Consider the following 25,148-nt stretch of genomic DNA (forward strand, 5'->3'; position numbering starts at 1 on the left):
TTCAGTGCAGCAGAATACCCAAGCAGTTCAGGGTGACCCAAAACCACTAGTAAAGTATAGGGAACTAAGAGATCAAAAATCCCTCCTACCGAAATGCTATGCTTAGTGTGTTTTGCCTTCTTAAAACAGAAGGTGTTTGCAATAATTTAGCTTTAAGTGTCTAACTGTGGTTAAATAAATCAGGGCTGTGGAGTCGGTACAAAAATCCACCAACTCCGACTCCTCAGTTTAGGATTCTACCGACTCCGACTCCTCAACTCCGACTCCTCTAATTTGCATATTACAATCTTGTTGATTGAAAGTATGTAACTTGAAATTCGTCTCTTAAAAAGAGTCTGAAGCGAGAATAAATCTCACTTCAGACCTCATAGTCAGCAGGGGCATGTGTGCCCCTGCTAAAACGCTGCTATCCCGCGGCTAAACGGGGGTCCCTTACCCCCCGAAATCCCCTCCGAGCAGCGCATCCCCTCTTCTGGATTAAGGCAGGGTTAACCGCCGCAGCTCTGTCTCACGCGCGTCTGTCAGCGCGAAACTCCGCCTCTCCCCCGCCCCTCTCAGACTTCCTTCGCTGAGAGGGGTGGGGGAGAGGCGGCGATGCGCCGCTGATAGACGGCGCTGAGAGGCAGGGCTGCAGCCGTTAGCCCTGCCTCAAGAGCAGCAAAATCTACGACCAAGTTGGTAGTTGATTTTGCAGTGGGGGGGGGGGGGGGGGGGGGGGGGGGGGGAGGGGGAGTCAGGAACCCTCGTTTAGCCGCGGGATAGCAGCGTTTTAGCAGGGGCACACATGCCCCTGCTGACTATGAGACAAGAAGCGAGATTTATTCTCGCTTCAGTGTCTCTTTAACTGCCAACGCTTAGGAATTTTAAAGGGGAACTGAAGTAAGAGGTATACGGAGGCTGCCATATTTATTTCCTTTTAATCAATACCAGTTGCCTGGCAGGCCTGCTGGTCTATTTTTCTGCAGTAGTATCTGAATAACACCAGAAACAAGCATGCAGCTAGTCTTGTCAGATCTGACTTTAAAGTCTGAAACACCTGATCTGCTGCATGCTTGTTCAGGGGCTATGGCTAATAGTATTAGAGACAGAGGATCAGCAGGGCTGCCAGACAACGGGTATTGATTAAAAGGAAATAAATATGGCAGCCTCTGTATACCTCTTACTTCAGTTCCCCTTTAAAAGACAACTGAAGTGAGAAGGATATGGAGACTGCCATATTTATTCCTTTTAGTCACAGACTAAAACTAGTCCTTGGTAAGAGTCCTTGAAAAAGGTACAGACTAGAACAAAGAAGATCTATCAGGCACTAAGCAATGTAAGTGTGGGTACATGTAAGAGTGATGTGCAGTACTCTGCAGGGGAATGAGGAGATTCTTCCTCTATTACACATTCTTCATGCACAACCTAAACCAGGTCTATGGGTGATAGACAACACCTCTGTGTTCAATGTGATCAACATTCTCAGTGGATTCCCTGCAGCTCTATGGAGAGTGCATATGTAGAGTATAGTACTACTGTGTAACAAGGTAAACCTGAGACAGATGAAATTAAAGTTTTATACATACCTGGGGCCTCCTCCAGCCCCCTTCAGGCTTATCAGTTCCTTCGCTGTCCTCCTCCGCCACCTGGACCTTCTGCTATGAGTCCAGGTACTTGAGCCAGCCTGGCGTAGTGTGCATGCACACACTCCGCCGCCGGGAGCGGACTACACCTGCGCAGCACTATTGCACATGTGCAGAACGCTCCTGGCTGTGGAAGCGTCATGCGGCCGGACTGCGCTGACTGGCTGAATTACCAGGACTCATAGCAGAAGATCCAGGTGGCCGAGGAGGACAGCGAGGGACTGATTAGCCTGAAAGGGGGCTAGAAGAAGCCCCAGGTATGTGTAAAACTTTTCTTTTCATCCTTCTCAGGTACCCTTTAATTCGTAGTCACCAAACCAAATTTTAACAACATATCAAATTATTTGATTTCAAGAGCAAAGAGAGAGCATACATTTGCATAAATCAGAATCAATGCAGAATTATTTCCATCTCATTGACCATCTCTATTAGTGACACGGCTACACATCAGGCTTTATTCTTACAGCATAGATGTTATTTAGTATATATACGAGATTCCTGTGTACCCATCATATATACAGTCACAATCAGATGTGTGTATCTGACCTTAAAAATATGGGGACTGCTTTATTGAAGCAGCACAAGTAACTAATTTTGATTGGTTTATTTCATTTTTATGGACTAAGCACAGCTATTACTGTATATATATAAATGATTTATGATGACTACCGTATTTTTCGGAATATAAGACGCTCCGGACTATAAGACGCACCTAGGTTTAGAGGGCAAAAACCAGGGAAAAAAAGATATACTAAACCTGATGCGTCTATGGTCCAGGGGCATCTTGTAGATGTTTTCCTCCTGTCCCCCAGGGTGTCCTTCTCCTGTCTCAGTGGGTATCGTTCTCCTGTCCCCCTTGTGGCCTCCTCCTGCCCCCCCTTGTGGCCTCTCGTGCCCCCTCTTGTGGCTTCCTCCTGTCCCTCTTGTGGCCTCTCTTGTCCCCCCCCCTTGTGGCCTCTCGTCCCCCCTTGTGGCCTCTCTTGTCCCCCCTTGTGGCCTCTCCTGTCCCCCCTTGTGGCTTCCTCCTGTCCCCCCCCCTCTGGCCTCCTCCTGACCCCTGTTGTGGATTCCTCCTGCCCCCCATTGTGGCCTTCTCATGCCCTCCCTTGTAGCCTCCTCCTGACCAACTTTGTGGTTTCCTGCTATCCCCATTGTGTCCTGCCCATCCTCCTTCTGTGCCTCATTGTGCCCTCCTCCTGTCCTCCTTCATGGCCTCCTCTTGTCCCCTTGTGGTCTCCAACTGTGCCCTCTTGTGTCCTCTCCGTCTCCCTTTGTGGTGTCCCCCTTGATGTCCACCTCAAGTCCCCCTTTGTGGCCTTCCCCATTACCGCGGGAATCACTCACCTGACTTGACCATGCCCGTGGTGATCTGCCGTCCTGGGTCCTCTGTGTGCCTAGCGTCCTCCTCCAGTCTTCCACTCCCCCTGCAAAGTAATAAGGCAGCGGCGGGTGTTGCAGCCTCGGGCATCACTCACCTTGTCCTTGAAGCCCGCGAGATCAGCCGCTTGTCTGTGTCTCTCTCTCCTTCCCTCTAGTGTCGGTACTTCCTGGTCGCGTCATTACAGATTATGACATTATGACGGGACCAGGAAATACCAGCACTAGAGAGAAGGCGAGAGAGACAAGCGGCTGATCTCGCGGGCTCCAAGGACGAGGTGAGTGATGCCCGTGGCTGCAACACCCGCCGCTGCCTTATTACTTTGCAAGGGGAGCGGAAGACTGCACCGCACACACTGCAGTCCCGCCCGGTGCCAATCCCCAGGAACCGATCGCGGAGCCCTGTAAAAGGGGGACAACAGTGCCGCTCAGAGCCCTGCAATGCTGACAGGCTGGCTGCCCGACACATTTACACGCCACCTGCACAGGCTGCCCGACACTGCCGCCAGACACCTGCATACACAGGTGACATTTCTGTACGATTTTTTCATTCTTTGGAATATAAGACGCACTGACTTTTTCCCCCCTCGTTTGGGGGAGAAAAAGTGCGTCTTATATTCCGAAAAATACGGTATTATCTGAGAAATAGAATATTTTATCATATTTTCGATTTTAATTACAGTTTAAATTCATTAGGAGTCGGAGTCGGTGCATTTTGCTCCAACTCCGACTCAGACTCCAGGCACCCAAAATTGCCCCGACTCCACAGCCCTGAAATAAATACCCCAATAGCTGTCAATTCACTGAGATTAGAGCATTTGGTTCACAACAAGTGAGATGTTCAGTATTTTAAAAGCAGCCTGGAGCTGTCAGTAACTAACAAACTGCCATTCAGTAAAATGTACAGGCAGTGGAGCCAGCCAATAGGAGGAGCCACCCCGTCCTGCTACTCACTCCATTGGTACCGATATACTCCCGGGCAGGACATCAGAAAGTTAGATGTTTCCCTGTAATCCTTTAGACATGAACAGAGAAAGACCGATACACAGAATACACATTGTCTTGTTGGGACACCAAATAGCTGGGAAATGGCCCTGGGTGTAAGCACATTGTTATATGTGGCAATGGGCAAGGCTGGTTGTTCACCTGGAAGTGGCATCCCTAAGTCACTGGTCCCCATCATGTCACTCTCCTCTGCAGACTGCTGCTCCTCCTTCACATGTGTCTCTTCATCATCTCCATCCTCCTGCTTCACATCCATCACTCCTTCACACTAAACACAGAAAATAACAGGAAGTAACACTGTTACAATGCAAGCACTGATGAAGTGAGGTTATGCCATATGGAGTCAGTGTTGTGTTTACAGCCTCAGTTCCATCTACCTGATGAGGGTGGGGGATGGTGGGATCCTCCTGTGTACAATCCTGGGAACAAAGAGGACCTGTATATCTCTCCGGTGAGGTTCTGTTACTGGATCCACCTGTAGGGAACACACAGGGGTGGGAAAGGCAGAAATATAGGATTCCTCAATTACAGCATAAAAGTGATCTCTGCCATGTAGTCCCAGTGACTGCTGTACAGAAGCAGCTTTATGTGTGGCTGGGGGAGCTCTGCAGTGTATTGCAGCTCACAGACAACTAACCCATGCTCTATAAGCTCCTCATTAGATGGGGATTAGCAGAGATGTCACGGTTATATCCAGGGAGAGGTACCCTCCGTGTACGAGCATGGCCACACTGCATGTGTGAGTACAGCCACGCCTACACAGTCCATGAGACGCTTTGTGCTGCCGTGCAGGCGTGGCTGCGCAGTCCTCCGTGTACGACGTGGCCACGCTGCATGTGTGAGAGTACAGCCATGCCTGCACAGTCCACGAGAGGCTTTATGCTAGCGTGCAGGCGTGGCTGTACTCGTGCATGAGCAGTACAGACATGCTCGCACGCAGAGGGGAGTGCAGCCACAGGAACACATGTGACAAACTCTTGTGGAATATGATCAGAGGGACCCTGCGCAGCAATGGTGGGCTTGTGGAGCAATTAGGAAGCCTCTGCACTATCCAGAGCATTCCCTCTACTTGGGGATCTTAAAAAAACAATAAGTTGTCTTGAAAGTGGGATGAAACTCCATTTCAACTGGAAAAAAAAATAACCCCATAAGAAATGACTTATTTAGCTTACCTACCCTGTTTTTAGTGCAACAGAATACCCAAGCAGTTCGGGGTGACCCAAACCCACTAGTAAAGTATAGGGAACTACGAGACCAAAAATCCCTCCTACCGAAATGCTATGCTTAGTGCGTTTTGCCTTCTTAAAACAGAAGGTGTTTGCAATAATTTAGCTTAAAGTGTCTAACTGTGGTTAAATAAATCAGGGCTGTGGAGTCGGTACAAAAATCCACCAACTCCGACTCCTCAGTTTAGGATTCTACCGACTCCGACTCCTCGACTCCGACTCCTCTAATTTGCATATTACAATCTTGCTGATTGAAAGTATGTAACTTGAAATTCGTCTCTTAACTGCCAACGCTTAGGAATTTTAAAAGACAACTGAAGTGAGAAGGATATGGAGACTGCCATATTTATTTCCTTTAGTCACAGACTAAAACTAGTCCTTGGTAAAAGTACTTGTAAAAGGTACAGACTAGAACAAAGAACATCTATCAGGACCTGGGCAATGTAACTGTGGGTACATGTAAGAGTGATGTGCAGGTACTCTGCAGGGGAATAAGGAGAGTCTTCCTCTATTACACATTCTTCATGTACAATCTGAACCAGGTTTATGGGTGATAGACAACACCTCTGTGTTCAATGTGCACAGCATTCTCAGTGGATTCCCTGCAGCTCTGTGGGGAGTGCATATGTAGAGTATAGTACTACTGTGTAACAAAGTAAACCTGAGACAGATGAAATTAAAGTTTTATACATACCTGGGGCTTCCTCCAGACCCCTTCAGGATAATCAGTCCCTCGCTGTCCTCCTCCGCCACCTGGATCTTCTGCTATGAGTCCAGGTACTTGAGCCAGTCTGGCGTAGTGCGCATGCACACACTCCGCCACCGGGAGCGTACTACAACTGCGCAGCACTACTGCGCAGGTGCAGAATGTTCCTGGGCTGTGGAAGCGGCATGCAGCAGGACTGCGCTGACTGGCTGGATTACCAGGACTCATAGCAGAAGATCCAGGTGGTGGAGGTGGACAGCGAGGGACTGATTAACCTGAAGGGGGCTGGAAGAAGCCCCAGGTATGTATAAAACTTTTCTTTTCATCCTTCTCAGGTACCCTTTAATTCGTAGTCACCAAACCAAATTTTAACAACATATCAAATTATTTGATTTCATGAGCAAAGGGAGTGCATACATTTGCATAAATCAGCATCAACGCAGAATTATTTCCATCTCATTGACCATCTCTATTAGTGACACGGCTACACATCAGGCTTTATTCTTACAGCATAGATGGTATTTAGTATATATAAGAGATTCCTGTGTACACATCATATATACAGTCACAATCAGATGTGTGTATCTGACTTTAAAAATATGGGGACTGCTTTATTGAAGCAGCACAAGTAACTAATTTTGATTGGTTTATTTCATTTTTGTGGACTAAGCACAGCTATTACTGAATATATAAATTATTTATGATGACTATTATCTGAGAAATAGAATATTTTATCATATTTTCTATTTTAATTACAGTGTAAATTCATTAGGAGTCGGAGTCGGTGCCTTTTTCCCATGACTCCGACTCCAGGCACCCAAAATTGTTCCGACTCCACGGCCCTGAAATAAATACCTCAATAGATTTCAATTCACTGAGATTAGAGCATTTGGTTAACAACAAGTGAGATGTTCAGTATTTTAAAAGCAGCCTGGAGCTGTCAGTAACTAACAAACTGCCATTCAGTAAAATGTACAGGCAGTGGAGCCAGCCAATAGGAGGAGCCACCCCGTCCTGCTACTCCCTCCATTGGTACCGATATACTCCCGGGCGGGACATCAGAAAGTTAGATGTTTCCCCTGTAATCCTTTAGACGTGAACAGAGAAAGACCGATACACAGAATACACATTGTCTTGTTGGGGCACCAAATAGGTGGGAAATGGCCCTGGGTGTAAGCACACTGATATATGAGGAAATGGGCACAGAATCTTGTTCACCTGGAAGTGGCATCCCTAAGTCACTGGTCCCCATCATGTCACTCTCCTCTGCAGACTGCTGCTCCTCCTTCACATGTGTCTCTTCATCATCTCCATCCTCCAGCTTCACATCCATCACTTCTTCACTCTAAACACAGAAAATAACAGGAAATAATACTGTTACAATTCAAGCACTGATGAAGTGAGGTCATTCCATATGGAGTATGTTGTGTTTACAGCCTCAGTTCCATCTACCTGATGAGGGTGGGGGATGGTGGGATCTTCCTGTGTACAATCCTGGGAACAAAGAGTACCTGTATATCTCTCCGGTGAGGTTCTGTTACTGGATCCACCTGTAGGGAACACACACAGGGGTGGAAAAGGCAGAAATATAAGATTCCTCTATTACAGTATAAAAGTGATCCCTGCCATGTAGTCCCAGTGACTGCTGTACAGAAGCAGCTTTGTGTGTGGCGGGGGGAGCCCTGCAGTGTATTGCAGCTCACAGACAACTAACCCATGCTCTATAATAAGCTCCTTATTAGATGGGGATTAGCAGAGATGTCACAGTCATATCCAGGGAGAGGTACCCTCCATGTACGACGTGGCCACGCTGCATGTGTGAGAGTACAGCCACGCCTACACAGTCCATGAGACGCTTTGTGCTGCCGTGCAGGCGTGGCTGCGCAGTCCTCAGTGTACGAGAGTGGCCACGCTGCATGTGTGAGAGTACAGCCACACCTGCACAGTCCACGTGAGGCTTTGTGTTAGCGTGCAGGCGTGGCTGTACTCGTGCATGAGCAGTACAGACACGCTCGTACACAGAGGGGAGTGCAGCCACAGGAACACATGTGACAAACTCTTGTGGAATATGTTCAGAGGGACCCTGCTCAGCAATAGTGGGCTTGTGGAGCAATTAGGAAGCCTCTGCACTATCCAGAGCATTCCTTCTACTTGGGAATCTTAAAAAAACAATAAGTTGTCTTGAAAGTGGGATGAAACTCCATTTCAACTGGAAAAAAAATAATCCCATAAGAAATGACTTATTTAGCTTACCTACCCTGTTTTTAGTGCAACAGAATACCCAAGCAGTTCGGGGTGACCCAAAACCACTAGTAAAGTATAGGGAACTAAGAGACTAAAAATCCCTCCTACCGAAATGCAATGCTTAGTGTGTTTTGCCTTCTTAAAACAGAAGGTATTTGCGATAATTCAGCTTTAAGTGTTTAACTGTGGTTACCCACAATGCACCACTACTGAATATGCAAATGATCTCTGAAACAGGCTGTCTGCGTGTGGGGTTGGTGTGGCTCTGTTATATGTATAAGCTACAGGCTCACTATGCACCAGCAGTTCTGGATGTAAGCCTGGCTTCAGGGGTGTAAAGAGATCATCTGCATATTCAGTAGTGGTGCATTGTGGGTAACCCCAGTTACACCCTTAAAGCTCAATTATCACAAATATCTTCTGTTTAAAGAAGGCAAACTTTGCTAGGCATTGATTTTAGTTGTCACTGTCAGATTTAGGAGAAATGTGATGTGAAAAAGGAAAGACCATTTCTGCTGGTTTTCACCTTTACTGCTTCATGAACAGTTACTGAACGGCTTCTTAACAGCAGGAGCACAAGGCTAATGTGCTTATGAGATAATAAAGGAAACTAAATGGATCCTCTGAACTGCTCTTACCTGGTGATGTGAGGGGCGGCTGATTCTCCATCATGAAGTCCTTGTTAAGGTCCTTATGTCCTTCTAGATACTGCCACTCCTCCATGGAGAAACAGACTGTGCCATCCTGACACCTCATAGGGACCTGGCACACACAACAATAGTCACTATCCACACACATCCCCTGCTGATGCTGCATAATGTCCCATAATCCTCAGCACTGCTCACCTGTCCCGTCAGCAGCTCAATCATCTTGTTTATGACTTCTAGAATCTTCTTCACATTGTTTCTCTGAGGTGTCAGGGGGTGAGGTGGAGGCACCGAGATGGTGGATGGGCCATGAAGATGGCTACCAGGAGTCTCACCAGATGTCTTCTTTACTACTTCATACTCCTGTGTAATAACACACAGCAACAACAATAATCATGTACATTCCCAGAATCCTCCTCACCTAGCACAGGCCTGACATGTTGTGGTGTTGATGGTATATTCCCAGAATCCTCCTCACCCAGCACAGGCCTGACATGTTGTGGTGATGATGATATATTCCCAGAATCCTCCTCACCTAGCACAGGCCTGACATGTTGTGGTGATTATGGTATATTCCCAGAATCCTCCTCACCTAGCACAGGCCTGATATGCTGTGATGATGATGGTATAAGAAGGCAGTGAGGGACACAGGTGTATATATAGAATGGCTGGGCAGGGGGAAAATCCTGTAAGAAGTAGTTATGGACAGACAAGATAAGCCTGTATGAGAGTGATGGTGAGAGGAAAGTGTAGAGAGGAAAAGGAACTACCCAGGATGCAAAGCATAGCCGCTCATCAGTTATACATGGTGGTGGGGGTGTTACAGCATGTATGGCTGCCACAGGTACTGCACATAGGGTTGCCACCCAGCCGGTATCTGGCCGGCCTGACCGTAAATTTCACTTTAAAGCCGGCGCCGGAATAAAAGTTTCACCGACACATTATCTGCCGGAAAATTAGCCCCAGGCTCCCTGCTGCCGAGTAACCCGGAGACAGATCTCCCTCCTCTTTTCTTGGATTGGCTGGCCAGGCACTGCCAGCCAATCATCAGTGAGGATTCTCGGAGAAGAAGGAGGAGCCGAGCAGATAGAGAGCCAGCCTTCCCTGAGCAGCGTGCGTCCTGGGTATTGTACTCTTATGGCCCGTACTCACGGGCTGCAAATGTTGCCTGTCGCCAGCACACGTGAGCGTGTGGGCGACAGGCCGGCGACAGCTCCTCGCCAGGTCCCTCCGCGTACACACGCGGAAGAGGGACCAGCGGCGAGGCGGAAGCTGTCGCCGACGTTCCTCCTCCCTCCGCCGGAAGCTCCATATACTTTAATGGAGGTTGCTGTCGCTAGTCCGCGTACTCACGCGGACTAGCGACAGTTGCGGCGGAGGTGCGGTGGCGACTGTCGCCATGCGATTGAAACTTTCAATCGCATGGCGACATGAGCGACGGGCGACAGTTCGGGGTGCGCGCGCGTGCAACGGCCCATACTCACGGGCGACCTGTCGCCGCAACACGCGCGCGCCGCGTGTTGAGGCGACAAAAGTCCCTCGTGAGTATGGGCCACTAGCATGTCTGCAGCAGCTGCTCAGCTTAGCCACAGGCTCACAGTCTGTGTGGAGGGAGAGAAACAGACATAGGTACGGAGACACGTGTCTTCAGCAGTCAGAGCCAGCACATGATTACTGTGCTTCTGTGTGAGCTGGAATGTGCAGGAGAGGACAGGTCTGCTAGACTGCTACCGGTATCATTTCTGTGGTGTGTGCAGTACGATGAGCCAGCCCAGCCCCCCATGCAGCAGCCAGCAGTGATAAGAGGGGAGAGAGGTACAGCAGACCACTGGTCACTCACAGCTGAAGTGCTGTGTTACAGCAAGGAAGCAGGTACCAGAGTCAGAGGGACACAGTTTCACACACACAGCGTGTCTCTCTCTTCACCCTTCTCTCTCTCTCTTCACCCCTCTCTCTTCACCCCTCTCTCTCTCTCTCTCTCTTCAGCCCCCTCTCTCACTTCACCCCCCTCTCTCTCTTCACCCCTCTCTCTCCACCCCTCTCTCTCTCTTCACCCTTCTCTCTCACTCTTCACCCCCCCTCTCTCTTCACCCCCCCTCTCTCTTTCTCCCCCCCCCCTCTCTCTTTTGCCCCCCTCTCTCTCTCCTTACCCTGTTCCCCCAACCCTCTATCAGCCCCTATCCTCCCTTCCAGACTCTTAAAGGACTTACGAGCCCAAATAGCAAAAAAAAGATAAGTACCTTAGTCGCTTTTAAATGCACAGAGGACGCCATCCGCGCTCTCCGTGCAGTTCCGCCGGGTCCCCGCAGTGTGATCGCCCCCCCGTGCCGCTCCCGACCCCCCCAGACGGGGTCGGGCTCCCCTTCCTCTCCTAAGATGGCCGCCGGCGCTGGCCGCGGCTGCGCAGTCCGCACACACGCTAGTGCGGCTGCGCAGCTCTAGGGCCCTCCCCCCCGATCCACGCACAGTAGCGTGGATCGAGGGGGGAGGCACTAGAGCTGCGCAACCGCACTAACGTGTGTGCGGACTGCGCAGCCGCGGCCAGCGCCGGCGGCCATCTTAGGAGAGGAAGGGGAGCCCGACCCCGCCTGGGGGGGGGGTCAGGAGCGGCACGGGGGGGCGATCACACTGCAGGGACCCGGCGGAACTGCACGGAGAGCGCGGATGGCGTCCTCCGTGCATTTAAAAGCGACTAAGGTACTTATCTTTTTTTTGCTATTTGGGCTCGTAAGTCCTTTAAAGAGAATCTGTATCGTTAAAATCGCACAAAAGTAAACATACCAGTGCGTTAGGGGACATCTCCTATTACCCTCTGTCACAATTTCGCCGCTCCTCGCCGCATTAAAAGTGGTTAAAAACAGTTTTAAAAAGTTTGTTTATAAACAAACAAAATGGCCACCAAAACAGGAAGTAGATTGATGTACAGTATGTCCACACATAGAAAATACATCCATACACAAGCAGGCTGTATACAGCATTCCTTTTGAATCTCAAGAGATCATTTGTGTGTTTCGTTCCCCCTGCAGCTATCTTCCACTGAAGTGTCAGGCTATTTCTTCCTGCAGAGTGCAGACAGCTGTGCCTGTATGTAATTCCTCAGTATGTGAAAGCCCAGCCAGCTCAGAGGAGGATTTATCCAGCTTGTAAAAGATAATAGAACAGAGAGAAGCTGCACTAATTTAAATATTACACAGGCAGTGTGCAGAGAGGGGCCTGGAGGGGGGAGATGCATCACAGAACCACAACACTGAAGAACTTGGCAGCCTTCCAGACACAGGCTGACAAGTCTGACAAGAGAGAGATAAGTTGATTTATTACAGAGATGGTGATAGTAGAACGTGCTGCAGTAAGCCAGAACACATTCGAATAGCTTTTGGAACTTGTAGGATGATAAAAAACAGGATGCAATTTTTGTTACGGAGTCTCTTTAAGGTGGCCATACTTCAGGCGACTTGGCGGCCAATTGACCATCCGATTCGATTATTATAATCAAATTGGATGAAAATCGGTGCCACAAAGTGCATGCACGACCGACAAAGCAACCAATTTGGGGGCTAAAATAGGTTGTATCATCGATCGCACATGCGGCAAGATGTCAGGCCGAAATTGCTTGGTCAGGTGTACAGCGGTGTTTCAGAATGAATGACGAAACCCCCGCCACTGTCGGCGTAATGTAGTGTGTGCATTTATACATTACCTGTCCTGTAGCAGCCTTCCGCGCGGTGTCCGTCCATCTCTCCGGGTTCTAACAGCCACATACACGCTGGCGGTGCATAGGCAGAGCCTGCTACAGGACAGGTAATGTATAAATGCACACACGGGGGAAGGGGTGTCTCACATTTATACATTGGAGGGCGGAGCGGACACGGCAGGCTCAGCTGATTCCCTGAAGATTTCATGCTGAAATCGGTTGGGAATCAGCCTGCAGTATATGGGCAGCTACAACTAGAGACAAATTTATCTCTAATCAGATTCGAATAGAGATACATTTGTCTTTTTGTCGAATCTGCCCATAATCTGCTGATGTATGGCTACCTTTAAAGTGCCCATTAATGATACAATTCTGCGGCTGATCCTTTCTGTGGTAATCAGGCAGAAATGATCAGTCATACCCATTAATGGCCAAATTCCTGCTAGCCAATTCGATGGAATCCATACGAAAATAGATTGATTCTGATAATCTGATTGACTTGGCTACAAATTATTCGGTCATTAATGGGGCAGGACCAGTTGCATCTGATCGATTACCGCAGTAATTGGAAATTATCTATCGGTCGTGGAATTGTTTGTATCATTAATGGTCACCTTTAAAGTGTACCTGTAGGAAAAAAGTGCCCCTAGGGGGAACTTACCTTGAGAGGGAAAAGCCTCTGGATATTGGTGAGGCTTCCCACATCCTCCGCAGTAGAGGGGATCCAGCACTGTGACCCCCCCCCAAAAAAAAAATCTCCTTGGTGGCTGCTTGTTGACATGTGTACTAGTTACTTCCCGCTCAGGTTCTGGCAGAATTAGCCAACCCTGATTGGGTCCAATCTGCTTTGCAGGTGCCTCGTGCAGTAGAGCAGACCTGATCGAGCCCGGCTATTTTCGATAGAGCCCAGGTGGAAAGCTGCTACTGCGCGCAGCAGCAACAGGGTCCCAACACTGTATCAGGCTGGCTGAGGAGGATGGAGGAAGCCTCATTTAGGATTCAGCGGCTTCACCTTCCCGAGGTAAGTACCAACCAGGGGCAATTTTTAACCTTACTGGTGTTCTTTAAATTACTGGTATTTAACATTTGTATTTATTTTTTTAGTTTTTCTTGTGCTATTTTTGAAAAAGGGCAGTAACTAACCCCTCCCACTTTTAGGCCACACCCCAGGCCACACCCCAAAGCCGGTATTTTCACAGTCAAAAGGTGGCAACCCTAACTGCACACGTATCTGCACTGATCATGTCACTGCTGGTGGCAGCTGCACAATGACTTCTACAGAGTATAGGAACATCTTATCTGCACAAGTGCCAGGAAATGCCAGCAGACAAGCGGGGTGATGATGGCGGCTGCAGCAGAGTTTGGCAGAGCGTCACCAGAGCAGATCCTCAGCACCTGCCAATGTCTATAAACCACAGACTTCAAACATTCACTGCATGCAAAACATACTGTTGTGAAATATCACCAATCAGTCTCCAGGAAGTATAGTATAGGTTTATTTACTGTACAGGAGACAATACAATATATCTGCCGGAAAGGGAACCAGAAGGGGCGGTAGGAGGAGACACAGAAATGGATCATCTAATGCAGATGGCCCAGGGATCGTCAGTGAAGCGCAAATTACTGGTCAAATTAAATCAAGTGAAGAAAGCCAACCTACAAAGCTAAAAATGATCAATCTGTCGTCCTTTAAGTGTTGTGGAACAATCAGTTTTAGAGCGTGGCCTGACTTTTGCTCCTACTGCACCCCTCGATAAATTCACAGTGCTTAAGGACCTTTTTCTGTTTTGTCGCAAACTAGTCTTACACAAAATGTTTGCACGATCTCCAACTGAATATATTGATTTGGGTCTTAAAATCAATGACAGGGAAATCTTTGAAATACTTATTGACTTGCTTGAAGAGAATGAAACAACACCGCAATTTAAAAGGCCGTCAACTTTTGTTCCACCCTTTGATAATTGCCCAGCGGTTAAGATATTTTTTGAACTTGTGCGTGAGGAACTCAGGTCCCTCAAGATCAATCCATTGAGAAACAGAAATCTTCTTAAAGAGACTCCGTAACAAAAATTGCATCCTGTTTTTTATCATCCTACAAGTTCCAAAAGCTATTCTAAGGTGTTCTGGCTTACTGCAGCACGTTCTACTATCACCATCTCTGTAATAAATCAACTTATCTCTCTCTTGTCAGACTTGTCAGCCTGTGTCTGGAAGGCTGCCAAGTTCTTCAGTGTTGTGGTTCTGTGATGCATCTCCCTCCTCCAGGCCCCTCTCTGTACACTGCCTGTGTATTATTTAGATTAGAGCAGCTTCTCTCTTCTCTCTTATCTTTTATAAGCTGGATAAATCCTCCTCTGAGCTGGCTGGGCTTTCACATACTGAGGAATTACATACAGTCAGAGCTGTCTGCACTCTGCAGGAAGAAACAGCCTGACACTTCAGTGGAAGATAGCTGCAGGGGGAAAGAAACGCACAAATGATCTCTTGAGATTCAAAAGGAAAGGTGTATACAGCCTGCTTGTGTATGAATGTATTTTCTATGTGTGGACATACTGTACATCTACCTACTTCCTGTTTTGGTGGCCATTTTGTTTGTTTATAAACAAACTTATAAAAACTGTTTTTAACCACTTTTAATGCGGCGAGGAGCGGCGAAATTGTGACAGAGGGTAATAGGAGATGTCCCCTAACGCACTGGTATGTTTACTTTTGTGCGATTTTAACAATACAGATTCTCTTTAAGGCAGAAAACTTGACATTAAAGAGTAACTGTTAGCCCCCAAATTGAAATTTAAATCTCTATTGCAATGTTTTATTTAGTATTTAAGTGAGCCAAAAAGCCAATGCTGAACTTAAAAATCAATCTAATTTTTTTACTATGTAATCTTTTCCCCCACCTCCGGACGCAAAGCCGCATATCAGATACTGCTTAGCATGCAGAGCATGCCTATGTCTGGCCGACCCCCCTCTCCCCCCCAGGACCAGGTGCCAATATATTCTCCCCACCAAACAGCTGACCGCTCTGACATGGAGAGAGAGCGGGAGCACTTCCAGAGCAGCACCGCAGAGCAGCCGCCGCCGTGCATCTCTCTCACATGTGAGAGAATCACATGTGACTCGGCGGCGGCTGCTCTGCGGTGGCGGCGCTGGAAGTGCTCCCGCTCTCTCTCTCCGTGTCAGAGCGGTCAGCTGTTTGGTGGGGAGAATATATTGGCACCTGGTCCTGGGGGGGAGAGGGGGGGTCGGCCAGACATAGGCATGCTCTGCATGCTAAGCAGTATCTGATATGCGGCTTTGCGTCCGGAGCTGGGGGAAAAGATTACATAGTAAAAAAATTAGATTGATTTTTAAGTTCAGCATTGGCTTTTTGGCTCACTTAAATACTAAATAAAACATTGCAATAGAGATTTAAATTTCAATTTGGGGGCTAACAGTTACTCTTTAAGGAATCTGGCCAATAATAAATCCCTGATCATAAAGGAGGCTGATAAGGGTGGGAATATCATTATCTGGCCGGAACCTATGTATTGTGCGGAAGCTAAACGACAACTTAATAATAGAGCCTATTATTGCCTTTTGCCATCTAACCCTACAGATGTATACAAACGTAAACTTGACTCCATCCTAAAGGATGCCTTGAGGAAAGGTATTATTTCACCTATTATTATCACCTATTATATTATTATTTCACGGGCAGCACGGTGGCGTAGTGGTTAGCGCTCTCGCCTTGCATCATTGGGTCCCCGGTTTGAATCCCAGCCAGGTCAACATCTGCAAGGAGTTTGTATGTTCTCCCCGTGTCTGCGTGGGTTTCCTCCGGGCACTCCTGTTTCCTCCCACATCCCAAAAACATACAGATAAGTTAATTGCGTTATCCCTAAATTGGCCCTAAACTACAATGCATACACTACACAATATAGACATATGACTATGGTAGGGACTAGATTGTGAGCTCCTCCGAGGGATAGTTAGTGACAAGACTATATATACTCTGTACAACGGTGTGGAAGATGTTGGCGCTATACAAATACTAAATAATAATAATAATAACTGTTCTATCTTACGGTGGATAAACCTGTGATCCCCACTCTGTACTTGCTTCCAAAAATCCACAAAAATGTAAATTGAACATCCCCCCCCCCCCCCCCCCCCCGGAAGACCTATAGTCTCTGGTATTGGAGGACTGACTGAAAAATGCTGCAACTTCGTGGATATCTATCTACAACCACATGTGGTGAGTTTGTGCTCGTATGTCAGAGATTCTACACATCTAACCAACTGGAGGGTGTTGTCTTACCTGTACACACACTAATTGTAACGTGTGATGTAGTAATATTCACCATGAATTAGGGCTACGGGCGGTCCAATATTTGTTGGAAATGGAGGGCTACGAATTTGACCTCAGAAACTCTTTGGTGTTACAGTTGCTTGAATTTATATTTGATTGTCAATTTTACCGACAGGTGGCAGGCACAGCTATGGGGGTGCGGTGTGTGCCCTCTTATGCTTGCTTGTTCCTAGGGTGGTGGGAGCGGGAGATGGTTTTTGGTAGTTCCTTGGAACAGTACCAACCTCACATCTTGGGTTGGCATCGCTTTGTCGATGCATCATCTTTTGGGATTGTGAGAAAACGCGGAAAAGCCGCCGCAAGTACTCAAAGTAAGGTGGCTGATTCCGTGTTCAACATGACGGCTTGCGCGCAGGGACCTGCATTTACTGGCCTGAAGGAACGCGGAGAAACCGCCGCATGCCCAGAGAACAGGGCGGCGGATTCCGCGTCCGACGCGGCGGTTTGCACGCATAGGCCTACTCCTGTCTGTACTGCTGAACACGGAGAAAACGCCACACGCTCAGACAGCGGTGCGGCAGATTCCGCATTCAAAACAGCAGAGGCAGTACAACACAGGTCTGGTGTGGCTGGGACTGATAGTCCACACAGGTTCAGAATGACGCGTGCGCGCGCGGAGAGGCAGAGCATTTATAGCAGTCAGAGGGGTGTCAGCTGACCAGGCCGGTCAGCTGACAATTCTTTCAGTTTTCATTGGTCCAGCACTTAGGGGAGGCGCTGGTGTATATATACTGGGTGCTGGTCATTCCTCTGGTGTCTGGCGTTGCGATCACTACGTGGTAGCACTCAGACCCTGTCAGTATCTGTGTTACTTTAGACCAGTTTCCAAGGTGTTGATGACCACGGAACTCACACCTTAGTCTAGGAAATTCTGTTATAATCTGTGTTATTGTCTAGACCAGTTTCCAAGGTGTTGATGACCACGGAGCTCACACCTTAGTCTAGGAAATTCTGATATCATCTGTGTTATTATCTAGACCAGTTTCCAAGGTGTTGATGACCACGGAACTCACACCTTAGTCTAGGAATTGTTGTTTATTTGTTATGACCTTCTGCTTCCCTGACCATTCCTCTGATCTCTGATTTTGTACCTTGTCATTCTGTTACTCTGTTGCTGAACTTGGCTAGTCTCTGGATTCTCTACCCGTCTTCTGTCTCTGTACTTTATCTGTCCGTGTGTTAACGACCTGGCCTGCCCGACCTCGAGAACTATCTCTCCTGTTGAGAGATAGTTCACAGATCTGTCAGTGACACTCCCTCATTGGTGTCACTCATGTTCTGTCCTTCCTACACCCGGCCTGACTCCTCCCTGCGGGGAGTTCAGACCAACGGAAGGAACTTGCTGCAATACTCCTTATTGCGTTAGCACCTGACATTCAGGTGCGACCCTTAAAGTATTTCTGTTGCACCAAAACACTCTCATCACTCAGGTGTCCAGAGGTTAGAGATATATCTGATTATCGGTGATACTGCAGATCATCAATAATCGGGTATCAGATCCTCTCTGTGTTACACCGATCGTTACAGAACGCCAGACCAAAAATGCAAATGGACGCACACACTGACCGTCTGGGCACACTTACCACTTCGGTGGATACCATCAACCAAGTGCTGGGTAATCACAAGGCGATGATTGACGCTTTGTCCGGTTCTTTACGAATCCTTCAGACGGGTGTGGATGAGGTGCGATCCCCTCCTAGCACAGACATACGTATGCCTGTACCTGAAAAATTTTCTGGTCACAGATCTGACTTTCGAAATTTTAGGAGTAGAGTGTTGTCATACTTTGAGTTGAGACCTAGATCTTCAGGAACCATGACCCAAAGGGTCACATTTATTAAGACTCTGTTATCAGGTGATTCTCAGACCTGGGCATATAGTCTGCCCACCGGAGATTTAGCTTTGACCTTCGTAGATGAATTTTTTAAGGCTATGGCAGTAATTTACGACGATCCAGACATTGCCTCGACTTCTGAGCGGAAGCTCAAGTTGTTGCGTCAAGGCAAGAGTCCGGTCGAGGAGTATGCTGCCGAATTTAGGAGGTGGTCAGTTTCAGCCAGGTGGGACACCTATGCCCTTTTAGACTGTTTCTCATCAGGATTATCAGATGAGGTCTCAGACCTTATGTTAAGTCAGCCTGAACCTAAAACCGTCGATGAGGCCATTTCATCGGCCATCAGGATTGATCGCAGATTACGCTATCAAAGGCAGACCCGGGGTAGGAACAATGTTAAAATGGTGTCCTACGCTGTGCCTCCTGTGACTCCAGCTCCTCCCGTTTCACCTCCACCCGAGCCAATGCAGATTGGTCGGTCAAGACTGTCTCAAGTGGAGCGGAGACGCAGGATTTCTGAGCAATTGTGTCTTTATTGTGCAGAGGGGGGTCATAGAGTGCGAAATTGCCCTAAGAAGTCGGGAAACGCTATTGCCTAGGAGTAGTTGGGGGTAATACCCTAGGCGTACAGCTCTTACCCCTAGAGGATAAACGGTTACTTCTTCCTTGTATGATTACATGGGATGATAAATCTGAAATCTCTGAGGCCTTCATTGATTCAGGCTCAGCGGCTAATTTTATGGATTACGAATTTGCAAAGAAATTGGGTATTCCGCTCACCCTGGTAAAACCACCCCTCCAGGTTACGGCAGTGGATGATTCACCCCTGCAGCGTAACCATCCTCTGTCCCAGACACCAAAGGTGGAAGTCACTATAGGGGTGCTGCATAGAGAGAAATTGCAGTTTTTTGTGTTGCGCATGACAACCTCCACAGTCATCCTCGGCATGCCGTGGTTACACCTTCACTCCCCTCAGATAAATTGGGCCACTGGTCAGCTAACGAGCTGGTCAGCCCATTGTTTTCGTCATTGTTTAGTGAAGGTGACCTTAGGCAAGACCAGGATTCATGTGGAGGGAGTTCCGAAACAATATGCTGAGTTTTCGGACGTGTTTTGTCCCAAAGCTGCCGATAAACTACCTCCACATCGCCCTTTCGATTGCCCCATTGATCTCCGATCAGGTTGTATGCCCCCTAGAGGTCATCTCTACAATTTGTCTGGGCCAGAAAAGCTGGCCATGCAAGAATACATCCGTGAAAACTTAGCTAAGGGATTCATTCGCCCTTCCCGGTCGCCTGCCGGAGCAGGTTTCTTTTTTGTAAAAAAGAAAGACGGAGGCCTTCGGCCATGCATTGATTACCGGGGACTGAATAAGATCACAGTTAAAAATCGTTATCCGTTACCTTTAATAGACGATTTATTCACCCAAGTCACCAATGCTAAGATTTTTTAGAAATTGGATTTGAGGGGTGCATACAACCTGGTGCGGATCAGAGAGGGCGATGAATGGAAGACGGCCTTTAACACACCCGACGGGCATTACGAGTACCTGGTGATGCCCTTCGGGTTGTGTAACGCCCCCGGCCGTCTTTCAGGAACTCATCAATGAAGTTTTCAGAGAGGTGTTGGGTAAATTTGTCTTAATTTACCTGGATGATATACTAATCTTTTCAGACAACCTCTCTGAGCACAGAGCTCATGTCAAATTCGTGCTGCACAGGCTTAGACAAAACAGACTTTATGCCAAATTGGAGAAATGTATTTTTGAGGTGACATCTGTCGCTTTTCTGGGATATATAATTTCCACCTCGGGCCTTTCTATGGATCCCGCCAAAGTCTCTGCTGTCTTGGAATGGCCCCAACCAGTAGGACTCAAATCCCTTCAGAGATTTTTAGGGTTTGCTAATTACTATAGAAGGTTCATAAAGGGGTACTCCACAGTTGTAGCACCCCTCACCAGTCTCACAAAGAAAGGGGCAGATACTAACCACTGGTCCCCCGAAGCCCTAGCTGCTTTCTCCACTTTGAAAGAACTGTTTTGCTCAGCACCCATTTTGAGACACGTAGACACCTCTTATCCATTTATTGTGGAGGTTGACGCCTCTGAAGTTGGGGTAGGGGCTGTGCTGTCTCAATGCTCTGGGCTGCAGGGAAGGTTACACCTGTGTGCCTATTTTTCTCGGAGGTTTTCCCCAGCAGAAAAAAACTACGATATAGGCAACAGGGAGCTCCTGGCCATTAAATTGGCCTTTGAGGAATGGCGTCATTGGCTGGAAGGAGCAGAACATACGATTACAGTTTACACTGATCACAAAAATTTGGAATACATTGAGGGGGCTAAGAGATTGAGTCCCCGACAGGCCCGGTGGTCACTGTTTTTCTCGAGATTTAGATTTGTAATTACGTATACTCCGGGTAGTAAAAACATTAAGGCGGATGCCTTGTCCAGATGTTTTGAGCCGGAGACAGCACAGCCCTCAGACCCAGAGACCATTGTCCCACAGAGAGTCGTGCTGGGAGTCACTGAAACCTGGAAAGACTGGACGGAGATTTTAAGTCCATTCCAGCAGGATGTCCCTGAGGGGAAGCCTGAAGGGGTTATGTTTATACCACTGCCATTTCGCCTCCAGATTTTGCAGATGTTCCACTCACACAAGAATGCTGGGCATCCAGGGGCCTCCAGAACACAAGACTTGGTTGCTAGGTGTGCTTGGTGGCCTTCTCTGGCAACAGACTGCAAGGAGTATGTTAGAGAATGTGCAGTGTGTGCTAAAAGCAAACCCTCCCGTCTGGCACCTGTGGGAACGTTGCAGCCTTTGCCCACCCCGAGTGAACCGTGGACCCATTTGTCCATGGATTTTGTGGGTGAACTTCCGAGGTCAGAAGGCATGTCGGTCATTTGGGTGGTAGTCGACCGTTTCAGTAAAATGGCCCATTTTGTGCCCTTGAAAGGACTCCCCTCGGCCCAGGAGTTGGCCGATCTTTTCATCATCCACGTTTTCCGACTGCATGGCATTCCGGAAAACAGTGTCAGATCGGGGAGTCCAATTTGTTTCCAGATTTTGGAGGGCATTTTGTCATCAAATGGGCATGGAACTGTCATTTTCGTCGGGCTACCACCCACAGACTAATGGTCAGACGGAGAGGGTTAATCAGTCGCTGGAACAGTTTTTAAGGTGTTATGTTGCGGATGCGCAAAATGATTGGGTCAAGTTCTTGCCATATGCAGAATTTGCGCACAATAATTTGAAAAGCTCTTCCTCTGGATTTTCTCCATTTCAGGTGGTAACCGGAAAGTTGCCTAAGTTCTCCCCATTACCAGTAGCTTCCACTCAGTTTCCAGCTCTGGAGGCTTGGCAAAAATAATTTAAAACCATTTGGGGTATCGTAAAAAGTAATTTGGGGAAGGCTTTTCAAAGTCAGAAAGGTCAAGCTGACAAAAGACGGTCCTTGGAGTGGAAGTTCCGACCAGGAGACCTGGTCTGGGTCTCCACACGTCATTTAACCCTGAAACAACCCTCGCCCAAGTTAGGTCCCAGGTTTGTGGGCCCTTTTCCTGTGACCAGGAAGATCAACAATGTTACTTATGCCATTGATCTTCCTGCCAGCATGCGTGGTGTAAGATCTTTTCATGTGTCCCTGCTTAAACCAGCAGTCCATGTGTGTGTATCCTGAGAAACCGGGTAGGAGTTGTCCGGAGGCCACTCCTCAGGGGGGGGGGGGGGGGGGTAATGTGAGAAAACGCAGAAAAGCCGCCGCAAGTACTCAGAGTAAGGCGGCTGATTCCGCGTTCAACATGACGGCTTGCGCGCAGGAACCTGCATTTACTGGCCTGACGGAACGCGGAGAAACCGCCGCATGCCCAGAGAACAGGGCGGCGGATTCCGCGTCCGACGCGGCGGTTTGCACGCATAGGCCTACTCCTGTCTGTACTGCTGAACGCGGAGAAAACGCCGCACGCTCAGACAGCGGTGCGGCGGATTCCACATTCAAAACAGCAGAGGCAGTACAACACAGGTCTGGTGTGGCTGGGACTGATAGTCCACACAGGTTCAGAATGACGCGTGCGCACGCGGAGAAGCAAAGCATTTATAGCAGTCAGAGGGGTGTCAGCTGACCAGGCCGGTCAGCTGACAATTCTTTCAGTTTTCATTGGTCCAGCACTTAGGGGAGGCGCTGGAGAGCGCTGGTGTATATATACTGGGTGCTGGTCATTCCTCTGGTGTCTGGCGTTGCGATCACTACGTGGTAGCACTCAGACCCTGTCAGTATCTGTGTTACTTTAGACCAGTTTCCAAGGTGTTGATGACCACGGAACTCACACCTTAGTCTAGGAAATTCTGTTATAATCTGTGTTATTGTCTAGACCAGTTTCCAAGGTGTTGATGACCACGGAACTCACACCTTAGTCTAGGAATTGTTGTTTATTTGTTATGACCTTCTGCTTCCCTGACCATTCCTCTGATCTCTGATTTTGTACCTTGTCATTCTGTTACTCTGTTGCTGAACTTGGCTAGTCTCTGGATTCTCTACCCGTCTTCTGTCTCTGTACTTTATCTGTCCGTGTGTTAACGACCTGGCCTGCCCGACCTCGAGAACTATCTCTCCTGTTGAGAGATAGTTCACAGATCTGTCAGTGACACTCCCTCATTGGTGTCACTCACGTTCTGTCCTTCCTACACCCGGCCTGACTCCTCCCTGCGGGGAGTTCAGACCAACGGAAGGAACTTGCTGCAATACTCCTTATTGCGTTAGCACCTGACATTCAGGTGCGATCCTCAAAGTATTTCTGTTGCACCAAAACACTCTCATCACTCAGGTGTCCTGAGGTTAGAGATATATCTGATTATCGGTGATACTGCAGATCATCAATAATCGGGTATATATCTGCATTCTCGGTGATACTGCAGATCACCGGTAATCAGATCCTCTCTGTGTTACACCGATCGTTACAGAACGCCAGACCAAAAATGCAAATGGACGCACACACTGACCGTCTGGGCACACTTACCATTTCGGTGGATACCATCAACCAAGTGCTTGGTAATCACAAGGCGATGATTGACGCTTTGTCCGGTTCTTTACGAACCCTTCAGACGGGTGTGGATGAGGTGCGATTACCTCCTAGCACAGACATACGTATGCCTGTACCTGAAAAATTTTCTGGTCACAGATCTGACTTTCGAAATTTTAGGAGTAGAGTGTTATCATATTTTGAGTTGAGACCTAGATCTTCAGGAACCATGACCCAAAGGGTCACATTTATTAAGACTTTGTTATCAGGTGATTCTCAGACCTGGGCATACAGTCTGCCCACCGGAGATTTAGCTTTGACCTTCGTAGATGAATTTTTTAAGGCTATGGCAGTAATTTACGACGATCCAGACATTGCCTCGACTTCTGAGCAGAAGCTCAAGTTGTTGCGTCAAGGCAAGAGTCCGGTCGAGGAGTATGCTGCCGAATTTAGGAGGTGGTCAGTTTCAGCCAGGTGGGACACCTATGCCCTTTTAGACTGTTTCTTATCAGGATTATCAGATGAGGTCTCAGACCTTATGTTAAGTCAGCCTGAACCTAAAACCGTCGATGAGGCCATTTCATCGGCCATCAGGATTGATCGCAGATTACGCTATCAAAGGCAGACCCGGGGTAGGAACAATGTTAAAATGGTGTCCTACGCTGTGCCTCCAGCTCCTCCCGTTTCACCTCCACCCGAGCCAATGCAGATTGGTCGGTCAAGACTGTCTCAAGTGGAGCGGAGACGCAGGATTTCTGAGCAATTGTGTCTTTATTGTGCAGAGGGGGTCATAGAGTGCGAAATTGCCCTAAGAAGTCGGGAAACGCTATTGCCTAGGAGTAGTTGGGGGTAATACCCTAGGCGTACAGCTCTTACCCCTAGAGGATAAACGGTTACTTCTTCCTTGTATGATTACATGGGATGATAAATCTGAAATCTCTGAGGCCTTCATTGATTCAGGCTCAGCGGCTAATTTTATGGATTACGAATTTGCAAAGAAATTGGGTATTCCGCTCACCCTGGTAAAACCACCCCTCCAGGTTACGGCAGTGGATGATTCACTCCTGCAGCGTAACCATCCTCTGTCCCAGACACCAAAGGTGGAAGTCACTATAGGGGTGCTGCATAGAGAGAAATTGCAGTTTTTTGTGTTGCGCATGACAACCTCCACAGTCATCCTCTGCATGCCGTGGTTACACCTTCACTCCCCTCAGATAAATTGGGCCACTGGTCAGCTAACGAGCTGGTCAGCCCATTGTTTTCGTCATTGTTTAGTGAAGGTGACCTTAGGCCAGACCAGGATTCATGTGGAGGGAGTTCCGAAACAATATGCTGAGTTTTCGGACGTGTTTTGTCCCAAAGCTGCCGATAAACTACCTCCACATCGCCCTTTCGATTGCCCCATTGATCTCCGATCAGGTTGTATGCCCCCTA

At 48.1% G+C, this 25,148-nt stretch overlaps 1 protein-coding gene across 10 annotated transcripts in view; it reads right to left on the reverse strand.

The window, feature by feature from the left end:
* Positions 1-25,148, reverse strand: part of LOC137524126 (zinc finger protein 567-like) — a 342,122-nt gene that overhangs the window by 120,200 nt on the left and 196,774 nt on the right. For 7 of the 10 annotated variants that reach the window (XM_068243660.1, XM_068243661.1, XM_068243665.1 and 4 more), the window contains 2 exons: positions 4,382-4,479; positions 4,146-4,272 (listed from right to left, as the gene is read on the reverse strand). The exons of 1 other annotated variant lie outside the window; for it this stretch is intronic. In XM_068243660.1, the coding sequence (XP_068099761.1) occupies positions 4,146-4,272; positions 4,382-4,479 (225 nt within the window). Of the gene's footprint in view, positions 1-4,145; positions 4,273-4,381; positions 4,480-7,154; positions 7,282-7,388; positions 7,487-8,818; positions 8,943-9,025; positions 9,191-25,148 lie in introns of all 10 variants that reach the window. 2 more of the 10 variants (XM_068243668.1, XM_068243669.1) reach the window with 1 other exon arrangement.

Source organism: Hyperolius riggenbachi, chromosome 7, assembly GCF_040937935.1.
Source record: "Hyperolius riggenbachi isolate aHypRig1 chromosome 7, aHypRig1.pri, whole genome shotgun sequence".
Classification (NCBI taxonomy): Eukaryota; Metazoa; Chordata; class Amphibia; order Anura; family Hyperoliidae; genus Hyperolius; species Hyperolius riggenbachi.